Source organism: Jaculus jaculus, chromosome 10 (assembly GCF_020740685.1).
Source record: "Jaculus jaculus isolate mJacJac1 chromosome 10, mJacJac1.mat.Y.cur, whole genome shotgun sequence".
NCBI lineage: Eukaryota > Metazoa > Chordata > Mammalia > Rodentia > Dipodidae > Jaculus > Jaculus jaculus.
In genome coordinates, this window is record NC_059111.1 from 81,641,870 (window position 1) to 81,654,631 (window position 12,762).

General features: G+C 40.3%; 1 protein-coding gene and 1 pseudogene across 1 annotated transcript in view; one reads left to right on the forward strand and one right to left on the reverse strand.

Moving 5' to 3' along the window:
• The window catches only part of LOC123463975, a 42,796-nt pseudogene extending 32,147 nt beyond the window's left edge, over positions 1 to 10,649 (reverse strand).
• Positions 10,650 to 10,977: 328 nt separating this feature from the next.
• The window catches only part of Ing3 (inhibitor of growth family member 3), a 29,834-nt gene continuing 28,049 nt past the window's right edge, over positions 10,978 to 12,762 (forward strand). Inside the window, exons 1-2 of the mRNA XM_004658583.2 lie at positions 10,978 to 11,120; positions 11,375 to 11,446. Coding sequence (XP_004658640.1) covers positions 11,093 to 11,120; positions 11,375 to 11,446 — 100 coding nt within the window. The 5' untranslated portion in view covers positions 10,978 to 11,092. The remainder of the gene's footprint in view (positions 11,121 to 11,374; positions 11,447 to 12,762) is intronic.

The following is a 12,762-nucleotide window of genomic DNA, read 5'->3' on the forward strand; positions in this document are numbered from 1 at the left end:
AGATCTGCCCTCTTTGACATCATAGGGCTAGACATCAAGATCTTCCCCCAGTGATACCACCTCCAGTCAGGTGGCTGGAGATAGGCTTTTTAATAAAAACTCCGAAGTCTACTGGGGAACATACATTCAAACTAGCATAGTTACAGTATTGAGTACAGGCATGTAGTCTAGTATTTGTAGACCACTACAAAAGTATATACCATATGGCTGAGGCAGGTGTATATGAGTGCGTTCTAGGACATCCACATAACAATGACATCACCCATTTCTAGGAAAGTATCCTTGCTGATAATCAATGCATGACAAGAAACGGCAGACAAAAACAGCACATTTAATGACTACAAAGAATCTGGATTTATGGATGTTTTATCTAAATCTTATGTTGATGTCTATCACATTATGTTTTTATTGCTATACTCTGTTGTTCACAGAAACCATCATATCTCAATAACACTAAAGTAGATTACTCTTTTGTGTGTGGTTTGTGTATGTGTGGGTGCTTCTGTGTTTATAAGCAAATACATGTGTGTGTGTGTGTGTGTGTGTGTATGTGTGTGTGAAGGTGAGTGCAAGTGTATATACATGAGTGTACATGCATGTATGTGCATTAACATAGGACAGAGAACAGCCTCAGCCTCAGGTGTTGTTCCTCAGGAAGTGCCCACTTTTGTTAGTCTTTCCTTAGCATCAGACTCACTAAATAGGCTAGACTGGCTAGCCAGCAAGCCCCAGGGATCTGCCTGTACCTGAGCCCTCAGTTCTGGGATTACACATGCCTACCACCATGCTTGACTTTAAAATGTGGGTTCTGTTGGATCAAACTCAGGTCCTCATGCTAGCAAGGTGTGGTGGTTTGATTCAGGTGTCCCCCATAAACTTACGTGTTGTGAATGCTAGCTCCCCAGCTGATGGATATTTGGGAATTAATGCCTCCTGGAGGGAGTGTATTGTTGGGGGCGGGCTTATGGGCTTTATAGCCAGTTTCCCTTTGCCAGTGTTTGGCACACCCTCCTGTTGCTATGGTCCACCTTCTGTTGGCCAGGGGGTGATGTCCACCCTCTGCTCATGCCATCGTTTTCTCCTGCCATCATGGAGCTTCCCCTCAAGCCTGTAAGCCAAAATAAATCTCTTTTTCCCAGAAGCTGCTCTTGGTTGGGTGATTTCTACCAGCAATGCGACCCGGACTGCAACACAAAGCAAGCATTTTCCCAATTGAGCTATCTTCCCAGCTCTGTAAATTCACCTTGATAAATTATTTGGTCTCCTCCTCAAAGGTTGACTACATTGTAGCATCCACCACATCCATTTAAAATATTTCTGTAGCCACATGCTTCTCTTAGCTAGCTGTACATTGTGTAAAAGCTGTGTTCTTATGAAGCAGTGTTTTGGCAGTATTTACTGTTAAGTCACTATTTACTGAGATAAACTGTGGTAGATGCTTTCTCATATTCCCTGGAAATCTTATTTATTATTCTACATTAGCATTTAGAACTTCAAAGGGTTTTTTTAAATATAGGGCATCACAAATTATCATATTACTTTCATTTTTCCCTTGCCTACTCTTAGACAAGCTAATTAAAAACATTATGGAGGAATTGACCTACTACTGTTGTTGAGAATCCTTGAAAGCATTCTGTTTAGAAAATTCTCAGCATTCAGGTATAGTTACTTCAATGACCAACAGTGTCCTATTTTCGTCACAAAGCTTGGTAGTTAACAATCATAATAATTTCATGTTGCTTTCACTAGTCTGAACTTGAAAACTTATGAACTTGTGCTGAACACTTATGCAGTCACTCAATAATTCATCACATCTTTATTGAAGTCATATTACCTGTCAAATCTGTGGATCAACAGATGAATAAAACATGGTCTTTGCCCTTGAAAAATTTTGAATTAGGGGAAGAGGCAAACCCTGCAATAGAAGGTAGTAAGTCCCATAGGGTGTTCATTGCAGAGATGACTCAGTAGGTAAAGCCTTTGCTGCACAAACATGGAAACCTGATTTTGGATACTGGGCACCTACCTAAGAAGCAGAGTGAGTGACAGTTTCATGCAATTCCAGCACCAGAGAGGCAGAAACAAGAGGGCCCCTGGGGCTTGCTAGCTAACACATTTCATCCAGGTTCAGTAAGAGACTTGGTCTCAAACAAATAAGGCCAAAATTGGTTAAGAAAAGAAATGTGATATCAACCTCTGGCAGCGCATATATTTGTGCACACTCTACATGAACATGATACACACATGAAAATTTATTGCAGAGTATAGAAAATCACTGCATTATCATACTTTATTTCTGAATGATAAAAATATCCTAACCATTTATAAAACTACTTTTGCTCTTATTGGAAAAGTAAGGATTTCTATGCTTATAGTGATTTAGACAATGAATAGAGTGGGAATGTTTCAAGAAACCACAGTGAATTTTACACATATCACTTCATGTTTGGCCTTAGAACAACTACATGACAAAAAAGAAAAGTATAATCTCTGGAGGTTTACTAACAGGGTTAACAATCCTCATAGGTACTCAAATACTTTCACATTGCATCATAAAGACTTACATCTTGCGTCCAAATACTTTCATATTGCATCACAAAGACATTCATCACAAAGTGAAGGTGCTTGATGCTTTATCCTTAAATGATCATTTTCACAAAGCAAATGCTAGAATGACCCTAAGCCTTTCAAAAGCAAATTCAGAGAAACAGTTATAGACAATTATGCCATTTTATATGAATCAATTTACACCTACTTTCTGTAAAAAGTAGTCCAACAAAGATAACTCAACTACTTGATACCCAGGAAAAGGTGATTTTCTTAAAACATCTCTCCTCTATATAAGAAAATTATTTTCAAAACTAATTATGACATTAGGGATTGAGCATGAAGCTCAATTGTAGAGCCAGCAAGCACAAGGCACTGAGTTTCAATAGCCAGTACCAGTAAACAAAGACAGGAGGAAAAAAATGAAATTAAATAAATAATGATAATGGACAGAGAAGAAATTCAGAGAATGTAGATTTACATTTTCTATACTTCACCATAGAATCAGGTATGCAAAGAGTCAACTAACCATAATTAAGAAAGAAAAAAAGAGATTAGTAATTTAAATTACATTAAACATTTTGTTAAATATTTTAAATTCTTAATTGGCATATAATACACAATATAATCATATACCCAGGAGCACAAAAGGCACAATGACAAAAATCATAGAAATTAGCATTTGTGTTGGGATCTTTTGTACTTTCTAGTTATTTTCTAATATAAAATATACTGTTGTAAACTATAGTGACCATGCAGAATGCTGTATTATTCTCCTATTTATTTACATTTTGTATTAGTTATACAGTCTCCTTTCCCCTATCATTCCTCCTTCTAGTGACCACTGCTTTACTTTTTGTTTCTGTGAGATTGCTTTTTAAATCTTACTTATTTGGTGAAAACATGAATAAGTTTTTTGAGCAGGAAAACATGGGTCTGTTACATTAATGAATAAATACATGACAATATTAAAGAACAAATAACATTTTAAAATAATCACTCCAAGTTCCAAGATGTTATTCAAATTAAGATATGTGTCATATGTAAAATGAAACTTACATATAACTAAAAAAAAATTACACCTTAGTATTTGAGTTTCACTGTTTTAAGTTTAAAATATAAAGAAAAACCCCCAGTGATCACATAAGGATAACTGAAATGTCATTTAATACTTTTGTCATTTTGCATTTGTTTTTTATCTCCATTCCACTGTTTATCAAGAATACATAGTCCCACAGTTATTAAAATGTAGGCAAATCTGCAAGAAATCCATAGGACTTAGATCAACACATTTTGTTTACCAGTAGAAATATATAGATTTTAATATCTGACATTGTTTGGAAATGCTGTCAATATTGTGGTAATACAAAACAGACTGTAAAACTCATTATTAATACTGTTTTTAAATCCTCTACTTGACATTGTGCTGCCTTATTTGTGTAGTTTGAGAAGAATGCTCTCATTGCAGTGTTTTTGGTATGAAACTTACTAAACCACTTAGCACTGGGTACATCAGTTCTACATACAGTTTTTCATGATTACATTCATGTGCCAGGTGCTATGCTAGATATTTTCAAACACCCTCTTGGAGGGTGACCACATCCTACAGGGCAAATACCTACCCTTTCTCTCACTTCGAGGATAAAAAATTAGTTTTAGGCACCTTTGTGAAGTCATGAGTAAATAACAAAGAAGCATTAAACTCAGTATGTCAGATTCATAATCCTTTAGCTATCTAATACTGCCTCCATGTACATGAGACCTCAGCTTCCCCATAAGCTCCCAGAACACAGAATAAGACAATTCCTGTCACCAAAAGGTCCAAGATCACTCAGTCCTCCACTTGTCCTAGAGACAATTTTTCTCTCTGTCATCATTGTTTTACTTATTAAAAAAAAATCCAATATACTATAGAATATGGTCTTTTTTTGTATTGTATTCCAGCTTTTTTTTTCCTGTTCTTATTTGCCAGGACTCTTATTAATCAGGTATTGCTACTTCCTCATTGAGCCTAAAATTTTACATCCTTTCCTATTTTTTATCTTATAATTTTTTTGATTTGATTTCGTTAAGCATAACTTCAACTCCTTAGACTTTTAGAATTACCTTGTTCACTACACCTGCTAGCAGTTCAAAGCTTTGTTTCATTCACTGAATTGGAGTATTTGAAGGTGAGAGGATTTTCTAACACTGTAGTGGTTTGATTCAGGTATCCCTCATAAACTTAGATGTTCTGAATGACATGTCTCCAGCTGATGGCAATTTGGAAATTAAACCCTCCTAGAAGTAATGTGTTGCTGGGGGCAGGCTTATAGGTGTCATAGTCAGCTTCTGCTTGACAGTGTTTGAAATATTTTCCTGTCACTGTTCTGCATCTGATGTTGCTCAGGAGGTGATGTCCACCCTCTGCTCTTGCCAGAGATTTCCCCTAGCATCATAGAGTTTACCTTCAAGCCTATAAGCCAAAATAAATCTTTTATTTTTATTTTCCCACAAGCTGCCATTGGTCAAGTGTTTTCTGCCAGCAATGTGAACCTGACTGCAATAGTAAAGTTGGTACCAAGAAGTGGTGTTCTTGCTGCTAAAAACCTGATTGTGTGTCTTTTGGTCTTTTGGAACTGTTTTGTAGGAGGAATATGGATGAATTTGAAACCTTGGCCTATATGTGCCGTGTGGTGCTGTAAGTAAAGTTTGATGGACCATTCTGATCAGAGTTGAAAGACCTGAATGCAGTGACTATGAGGTTTGGCTTACAAGGGTAAGAAAGAGCTTTGCCTGGACTGGGCAAGAAGAAGTTTATATGAGAGGCTTGCTGTTATGCCACTATCCTGAGAACTTGTACAAGGATTCATTGTGGATTAGTGTGAGTAGAGGGATATGGCACAGAAAAAATGAAATCTTTGAGCCCAAACTTCTGCCCATTCAGTTGTAATTGTTGGAGAGATTACAACCCCTGAGATTGGGCTAGCTGACCTGCATTTGGGACAACAGGAAGAATGGAGACTCTTTTGAAGGAACCTGAAATCTGAAGGAGTCTCCTGTTCTTCAAAGCCTGCTTTATTCCCCCTGGATTAACAAACTAGAAGCCTACCTGGTATTACGGAGTATAACAAATGCAGAAAAGAGAGAGTCATTGAATTTACAACACTGTTTTGTGTTTTGGAAATAGCCATGGGCAGTACAAAGCAGGTTTTCTGGATGCCTGCATGGAGACCCTACAGAGCCATGAGGATGACTGTGGGTTGCACTGGAGACCCAGTAGAGATACAAGAACCAGAAGATGGCTGCTAAGGAAAGCTGTTGGCCCACAATGAAGTTTTCTAGGTCTGTGAGTAGACTAGCTGGAGGGGCAGAATTGCAACTCCAGAGACTTTTCAGTGATTAAAATTATTGGATTTGGAGACTTGTCATTGGCTAGAGTTGTTGGACTTGGAGCTAGAGAGTTTGATGCTTGCCCTAGTGTTTTTTTTTGTTGTTGTTGTTGTTTGTTTGTTTTGTTTTTGAGGTAGGGTCTCCCTCTATCCCTGTACTCCAGGCTGACATAGAATTCATTATGTAGTCTCAGGGTGACCTCAAACTCACAGCAATGTTCCTATTTCAGCCTCCCAAGTGCTGGGATTAAAGGTGTGCACCACCATGCCCGGCTTGCCCTAGTTGTTTTAAATCTTGTATTGGTTGAATATATCTTTGCTATATCTAATGTCATCTTTTGCGATGTGAATGTTTATTCTCTGCCATTATGGTTTTTGGTTTTGTTTTGTTTTGTTTGGTATTATGGCTCAGTTAAAAGATCTTGGACTATGGGAATATTTGAATATCATTGGGGTTGTTTAAAAACTATGGAGACTTTTGAAGTGGGATGAATGCATTATATTTTACATCATGCATAGTTACCAGTTTATGCAGGCCAGGGGCACACTGTGGTTGTTTGGTTCAGGTGTCCCCCATAAACTTGGGTGTTCTTAATGTCATGTCCCCAGCTGTTGGCAATCTGGGAATTAAACCCTCCTGGAGGTACTTTATTGTTGGGGACAGGCTTTTGAGTGTTATAGTCAGCTTCCTCTTCCTAGTGTTTGGCATACTTTCCTGTTGCTGTTGTGCATTTGATGTTTCCCAGGAGGTGATGTCCACCCACTACTCATGCCATTGTTTTTTTCTGCCATCATGGAGCATCCCTTTGAGTCTGTAAGCCAAAATAAACCTTTTTGTCTCTACAAGCTGCTCTTGGTTGGGTGTTTTCTTCCAGCAATGCAAATGTGACTGTAACAAACACAAATTACTCTTCTCTGTTATATGAGGAGCTAGCAAAACAGACATTCTATTTTTCTCCATATGGGCTCCTATGTCCATGAAATCCTATATTTTTTTTTTCAAATTCTATAATTTTAGTATAATTTTCCCTGCAAATATGGTTCCAAGTGTGGTGATATTGTAAGATGTTATAGACTTTCAAGTACTAGGGTTCAGCAGCAAGTCTTTAGATCATCCAGGTGTGCCACCCAAAGAGATTGTGACACTCTGGTCTCTCTTTTCTCCCCTCCCTTCCAGTTCAAGAATTGACTGATGACTTGATTCTTCTAATAATGTTTTCCACTTTTACCAGTTGCCAAACCAAAGACTTTGCTTAATTAAAAATTTCCAAGCAATGACTTAACTAAACCTTTTCTTGTTAGGAACTTAGCTGATGGTTTATGTTCTTGTAGCAATGCCTAGCTGACTAATGTACCAGGCCAGTTCAGCTTGGTAAAGTGTCTCTGCATTCTGTGAGAAGTGTGAATTTGGAATCCATTTAAAGTTGCTGTGCAGGCTTAAAGTCTGGATTGCTTTAGTTTGCTTTCCCGCACATGATCTGAGGTGGATGGATGGTAGGCTCTTTATCATTTGCCCAGGCATTTTCACAGGATCAGCCATTACTAGTGACTGATCTACTGCAACACTGGGAGGCTGAGGATATAACTATCTCAACATATGTGTAGCTAGTGTGAGGCCTCGGGTTATGATCCCAGCACTGAAAACAGCAATAAATAAGAACAGCAAACAACAGTAATAATAATAGCAACAACAAAACAAAATGACCAGGGGCTAGGGAGATAGAAACAACAATAACAAAACAATAAAATGAACAGGGGATAGGGAGCTAGCTCTTTGGGTAAGAGTACTTGCTATGCAAGCATGAGAGCTTGAGAGGGCCTGATTCACCCTGAGTTCAGTTCCCCAGTACCCAGAGAAACAGCATGCCCATACATGCTTTAACCTTAGTCCTCTGGGTAGCAGAGTGGAGAATTGTTGGGGCTCTCTAGTCAGTCAAACTGATGAAAAATGGCAGCTTTGGCTTCAGTGGGAGGGTCCATCTGAAGGAAATACAGATGTGCAATGGAGAAAGACACCCACCATACTCCCCTGGCCTCCTCATATGTTCATACATGTGCATGCACCACACCACACCACACATAATACACACGCACATACAAAATATCTAACAAAATCACAAAAAAAACATAAATTGACATTTCAGCTTTTTCTCTTGTTCACTGCTCAATTATGAGTTTTGTTTTCATTTCTGGCATTGTAACGAACTCACTTACTTAGCTTCAAGTGTTTTTCTTACTTCTTATCCCAAATCTGTTCCATAGAAATGGCTTTGTGATGGCATGTTATCCAGGGATTCATCACCTATCTCTGTATCTCCTTTCTCCCAAACACTGAGCCCACAGGGTGCAATGTTCCCTGCAACATCTCCTTACCTATAGTGCCATCAACTCCTGGTCTTCTAGCTCTCTTTTCTGCTTTCATCCAGGATCCCCATTACCAACACCAAGGACCAGAGAAAAAGAATAGAGATCTCATTGATAGAGGAAGGAATAGTTGGGGGAACATCCACATCTGACAACATCGACAGATTTAAAAAGAGAAGATGAGCATCCTATGATGGTGCTTATCCATGGAATAGCTCAGTGGATTTTCAACATTGGAAAGTCAGGGAAGTTCATAAAAGACAGCATTTTATTCTGCTTCCACATTACTCAGGTATATTTGGGAAAACATGCTGCCTGATGCACAGTCAAATATAATCTGCATTTCAGAGTTCACACTAAGTTTCAAGATGGTGGCTATGAGTTCCTGTCTCAAATAAGTAAGCAAGCAGGCACACAAGTAAAGAAACAAATAAATAATTCAAATGCATTGGTGAACTGGTAGAAGATATTCCCAGAGTAGATGTAAAAGGGAAAGGGATGGGAAAGAAAATGAGCATGTCCTGAGCAAGTGAGGGCCAAAGTAAACTTTTGCTCAGTGATTATTAGTCAAGTTCTCAGTTCTTCTTTGACAGTTATACAGCATGCATGTTCAGAAAAGAAATCCAAGGACCAATCCACAAGAAAATTTAAAGAGGACAAAACTTCAAAGTTCCCTGAAGCTACATTCCCTATGCATGGGCAAATGAGAAATAAGCCCCTTGCACAAGTCAGTAAAGAAATATGATTACCTTGGACTTGGTGGCCAGTAAAGGGAAAAAATGTCTCCCCAGAGTGTCTATAATGAGATGCTCAAACCCAATCTATCTGTGCAATATAATTAACCTCTACTATACAACTCAATCCCATCCTAGGGTTGATGGTATCTTCCAGCAACATGCAAAAGCAAATGGGATTATTATTTATGAAAACTCAAATTTAACTCTAGCCTCAAAGAATACCCATGCTTACAACTCCAGAAAATGAAATCACAATTGAAAATCACAATCAGAAGGAAAGGGAGAGGGAAATGGTTCAGTCAGTAAACTGCTTGCCTCATAAGCATGAAGACCTAAAATCCCTAGTACCCATGCAAAAAAGCATGGAGCAGCAGCTGCACTCCTGTAATCCCAGCCCTAGGGAGGCTAAGATCCATAGACCTTGATGGATAATCAGTCTGGCTAAATTGGTGACCACCAGGTTCAATAAGAGAGCCTATCTCTAAAATTAAGTTGGAGAATGATTGAAGAAGACGCCTGACATCCACATACTCCCACATACATATGTGGACACAAACACACACGCACACACACGAGTGAAAGTGTCTGCATTTGAAGAAATAACACCAAAAAACTGCATACTGCTTTCAGTATTCAATTTAAAGGAAACAGAATACAGGTTATGTTTCATTTTCAAGAAGATAATGGCTCTAAAAGAATAAAATATATTTGGACATTTAAAAGAAAAATTCGGAATTAAAAAAAATCTGAAAGTTGTCTTACAATTTTTGTTTTGTTTTGTTTTTGGAGGTGGGGTTTCACTCTAGCTCAGGCTGTCCTGGAATTCACTATGTAGTCTTAGGGTGGCCTCAAACTCATAGAGATCCTCCTACCTCTGCCTCCCAAGTGCTAGGATTAAAGGCATGTGCCACCACGCCTGGCTGTCCTACGATTTTTACGTTTTTGGAGAGTCTTATGTAGCCTAGACTGGATTCCTGATACTTCTTTGGATTACAGATGTGTGCTACTATGCTGGGCTAGATGTTCTAAGGGGTTTTTCCTCCACCCTAGACGTAGTCAAGAACATTGGCAAATAACGAGTGATATTTATGTAGTGTAAAAAGATTCTGCCCAGAACTATAAGCCTCTAACACAGCTAATTTACCCAACATAAATTCAAGCCATTTGTAGTACAGCCATTGGATATTGACACTCCATTATTTATGGTTGGTTGGTTGCTCGCTCGCTCCCTCCCCCCCCCCCCGTGTGTATGCATTCGCCCATTTACCATTATAGTGACGACGACACACATCATGTAACAGAACAAATAAAGTGGCTGCCGAAGACTATCTTTAGTATGTCGTTCTTTTTCGGGAAATGCACATTCGCTCCACAATCTCAGGATTAACAATTTTAAAGTTACAGGCAAAACAATCAGGTGTCCTACTTATGTTTCAGGAAGGATCCTGAACACAAATTCCAGCAGGGAGTTCTGCTTTGAAACAATCCGAATTGTCCGAACTTGGCGTATTATTCTAGCGTTTGGAATCTTGGCTATTTACCTAGCACAGTCAGAAATGTATGACTCACAAACGGCGGGCATAAAAATCACAGTACAGAACAGGTGAAAAGTTGTTCCTAGTTGTGTCATGCAGACGCATACAACTCCCGGCATCCCCAGTGCAGACAATCAACAAATAAACTCAGGCACCGCATTTCTGATTTTTGGCGAGCCGTGTTCGCGGCGCCTTTTGGTCTTCGTAGTTCGATCACCTAAGGCTACCCGCGGTTCCAGCCCAGCTCCCGCGCAACAGAAGACTACATTTCCCACAACTGCACGGGAGCCGGCACTGGCCGGCTTACGTCATCGCTGCAGCCAACCAATGGTAGCTGCGGGCGGCAGTGAGGCAAGCGCCGTCAGGCGCCAAAGTGGAGCCTTTTTTTTTTTCTTTTCTTTTTTTTTTTTTTATTTTGCCGGAGTCGAGCGGGCGCTGCTAGCGGAGGCGCCATATTGGAAGGGACAAAACTCCGGCGACAGCGAGTGACACAAATAAACCCCTGGACCCCTTCGTCCCCCCAGCTGTAAGGGCCGCGATGTTGTACCTAGAGGACTATTTGGAAAGTGAGTGCGCGGCGCCGGCCAGGCCGCCGACGGGACCTGAGGGCGGGCGAGAGCGCGAGTGGCCGGGCAGGCGGGATGGCGGGAGGGAGGGGGAAGCGGGGGATGTTTCTTTCTCACGGTAACTGGCAGCCTCGTTGTGAGCTGCCGGCTCCCCCCTTGAAGCCCCCCTCCGACGCACGCACGCACGCACGCATGACGCAAGCGCGTACTCTCGCCGTTGGCCCCGCCCCTCTGACGGACTGTGCCTTTGACAGTGATTGAGCAGCTTCCGATGGACCTGCGGGACCGCTTCACGGAGATGCGCGAGATGGATCTGCAGGTGCAGAGTAAGTGGGCACGTTCCCTCCGGCTCTGCGCGCATCCTGCGGCCCAGGGCGGCCCTGCTGCCACCCGCGGGCATCTGCTCCCACTGCAGGGCTTCTCGGAGAGGTGGAGGCAGCCTCTGACTGGTTGCTGCTTTCCTTCCCCAGCTACTTTTCTAATGGCTTTGGCCAGAGGAGGAGACACCAGGGCACATGCATTTCCATTCACAAATTTGGCACTGCAAAAATAAATAAATAAATAATAAAAAGAAAATGTTTGTATGCCTTAATGGAGAATGAATGTAGATGCTGTGCATGTGTTAGTGGAAGCCAACAGAACGTAAGGTCTCCCATTTAGTCTACGTATCCCACCTAGGTTCGTCATTCATGCTTCAAAGTTCACTCTATTCAGAACTTTTCAGGAGGATTAAAAGTGCGAAGAAAGGTTACATATGGCTCTTTACAGACCCTGATGAACTTGGCTGATTTTGACAAGATAATATTTGGAATTGCCAAAGCACAGTTGTATGTAACCAGGAGTGAGGGAAATACGGTTTTGTTGAAATCATCCTACCTGTTTAGAAAAAAAAAAAATCACTGGCCTTTAAGACAAAATATCTTCCCTGCTTTTTTTTTTTTTTTTTTTTTTTTTGAGAAAGCATCAGGTAGTTCAGTAGGACCTCGGACTCATTAGTATTGCAGGCTGGCCTTGAACTGTCCTTCTATCTCCATCACCTCTGTGCTATAATTACGGAGGTCAGTGTACTTGTCTTGGCTTTTTATTTTTCTATCAAGTGACCCTTAGGAAGCTTTTTATTCAAAATCAAACTAACATTTTTGAAAAGCCAGAACTGAAGGTAGACAGCTTAAGAACCACATAAGATTCCTGAAAACATGTCTGTTTCATTCCCAGTCCACCCTCAGACTTGTTTCTCTTCTGTTCTGGACTGTCCTTTCCTCAGCCTCCTGTCAGTCTCATAGGTAGGGGCATGGTATCCTTTCAACCCTTATGGTGTGGATGTTACAGTGTGGAACTGTATGTGTGGCTTCCAGAAACTCGCCTTCATTTTAACTTTAAGGTAACTGAGCTGCTGAAGCACATTCTTGCAGGACTGAGCAGAGTAATGCCAGATAAGACTGGGTTTTACTTTAGGGCATCACTGACCTTGACTTTATCCTTCCTGAGGAGTTTTCATTGTAAAACAACCATCAATGGAGGACTTTAAACTAATGCAGATAAATTAGGATGTGGACCTAACACAAAGTAGGAGTTTATTAAGGAATCTGTATTTAATTTTTTTCCCTTTTAATTTGGATTTAGATTATACATTACTGAATTT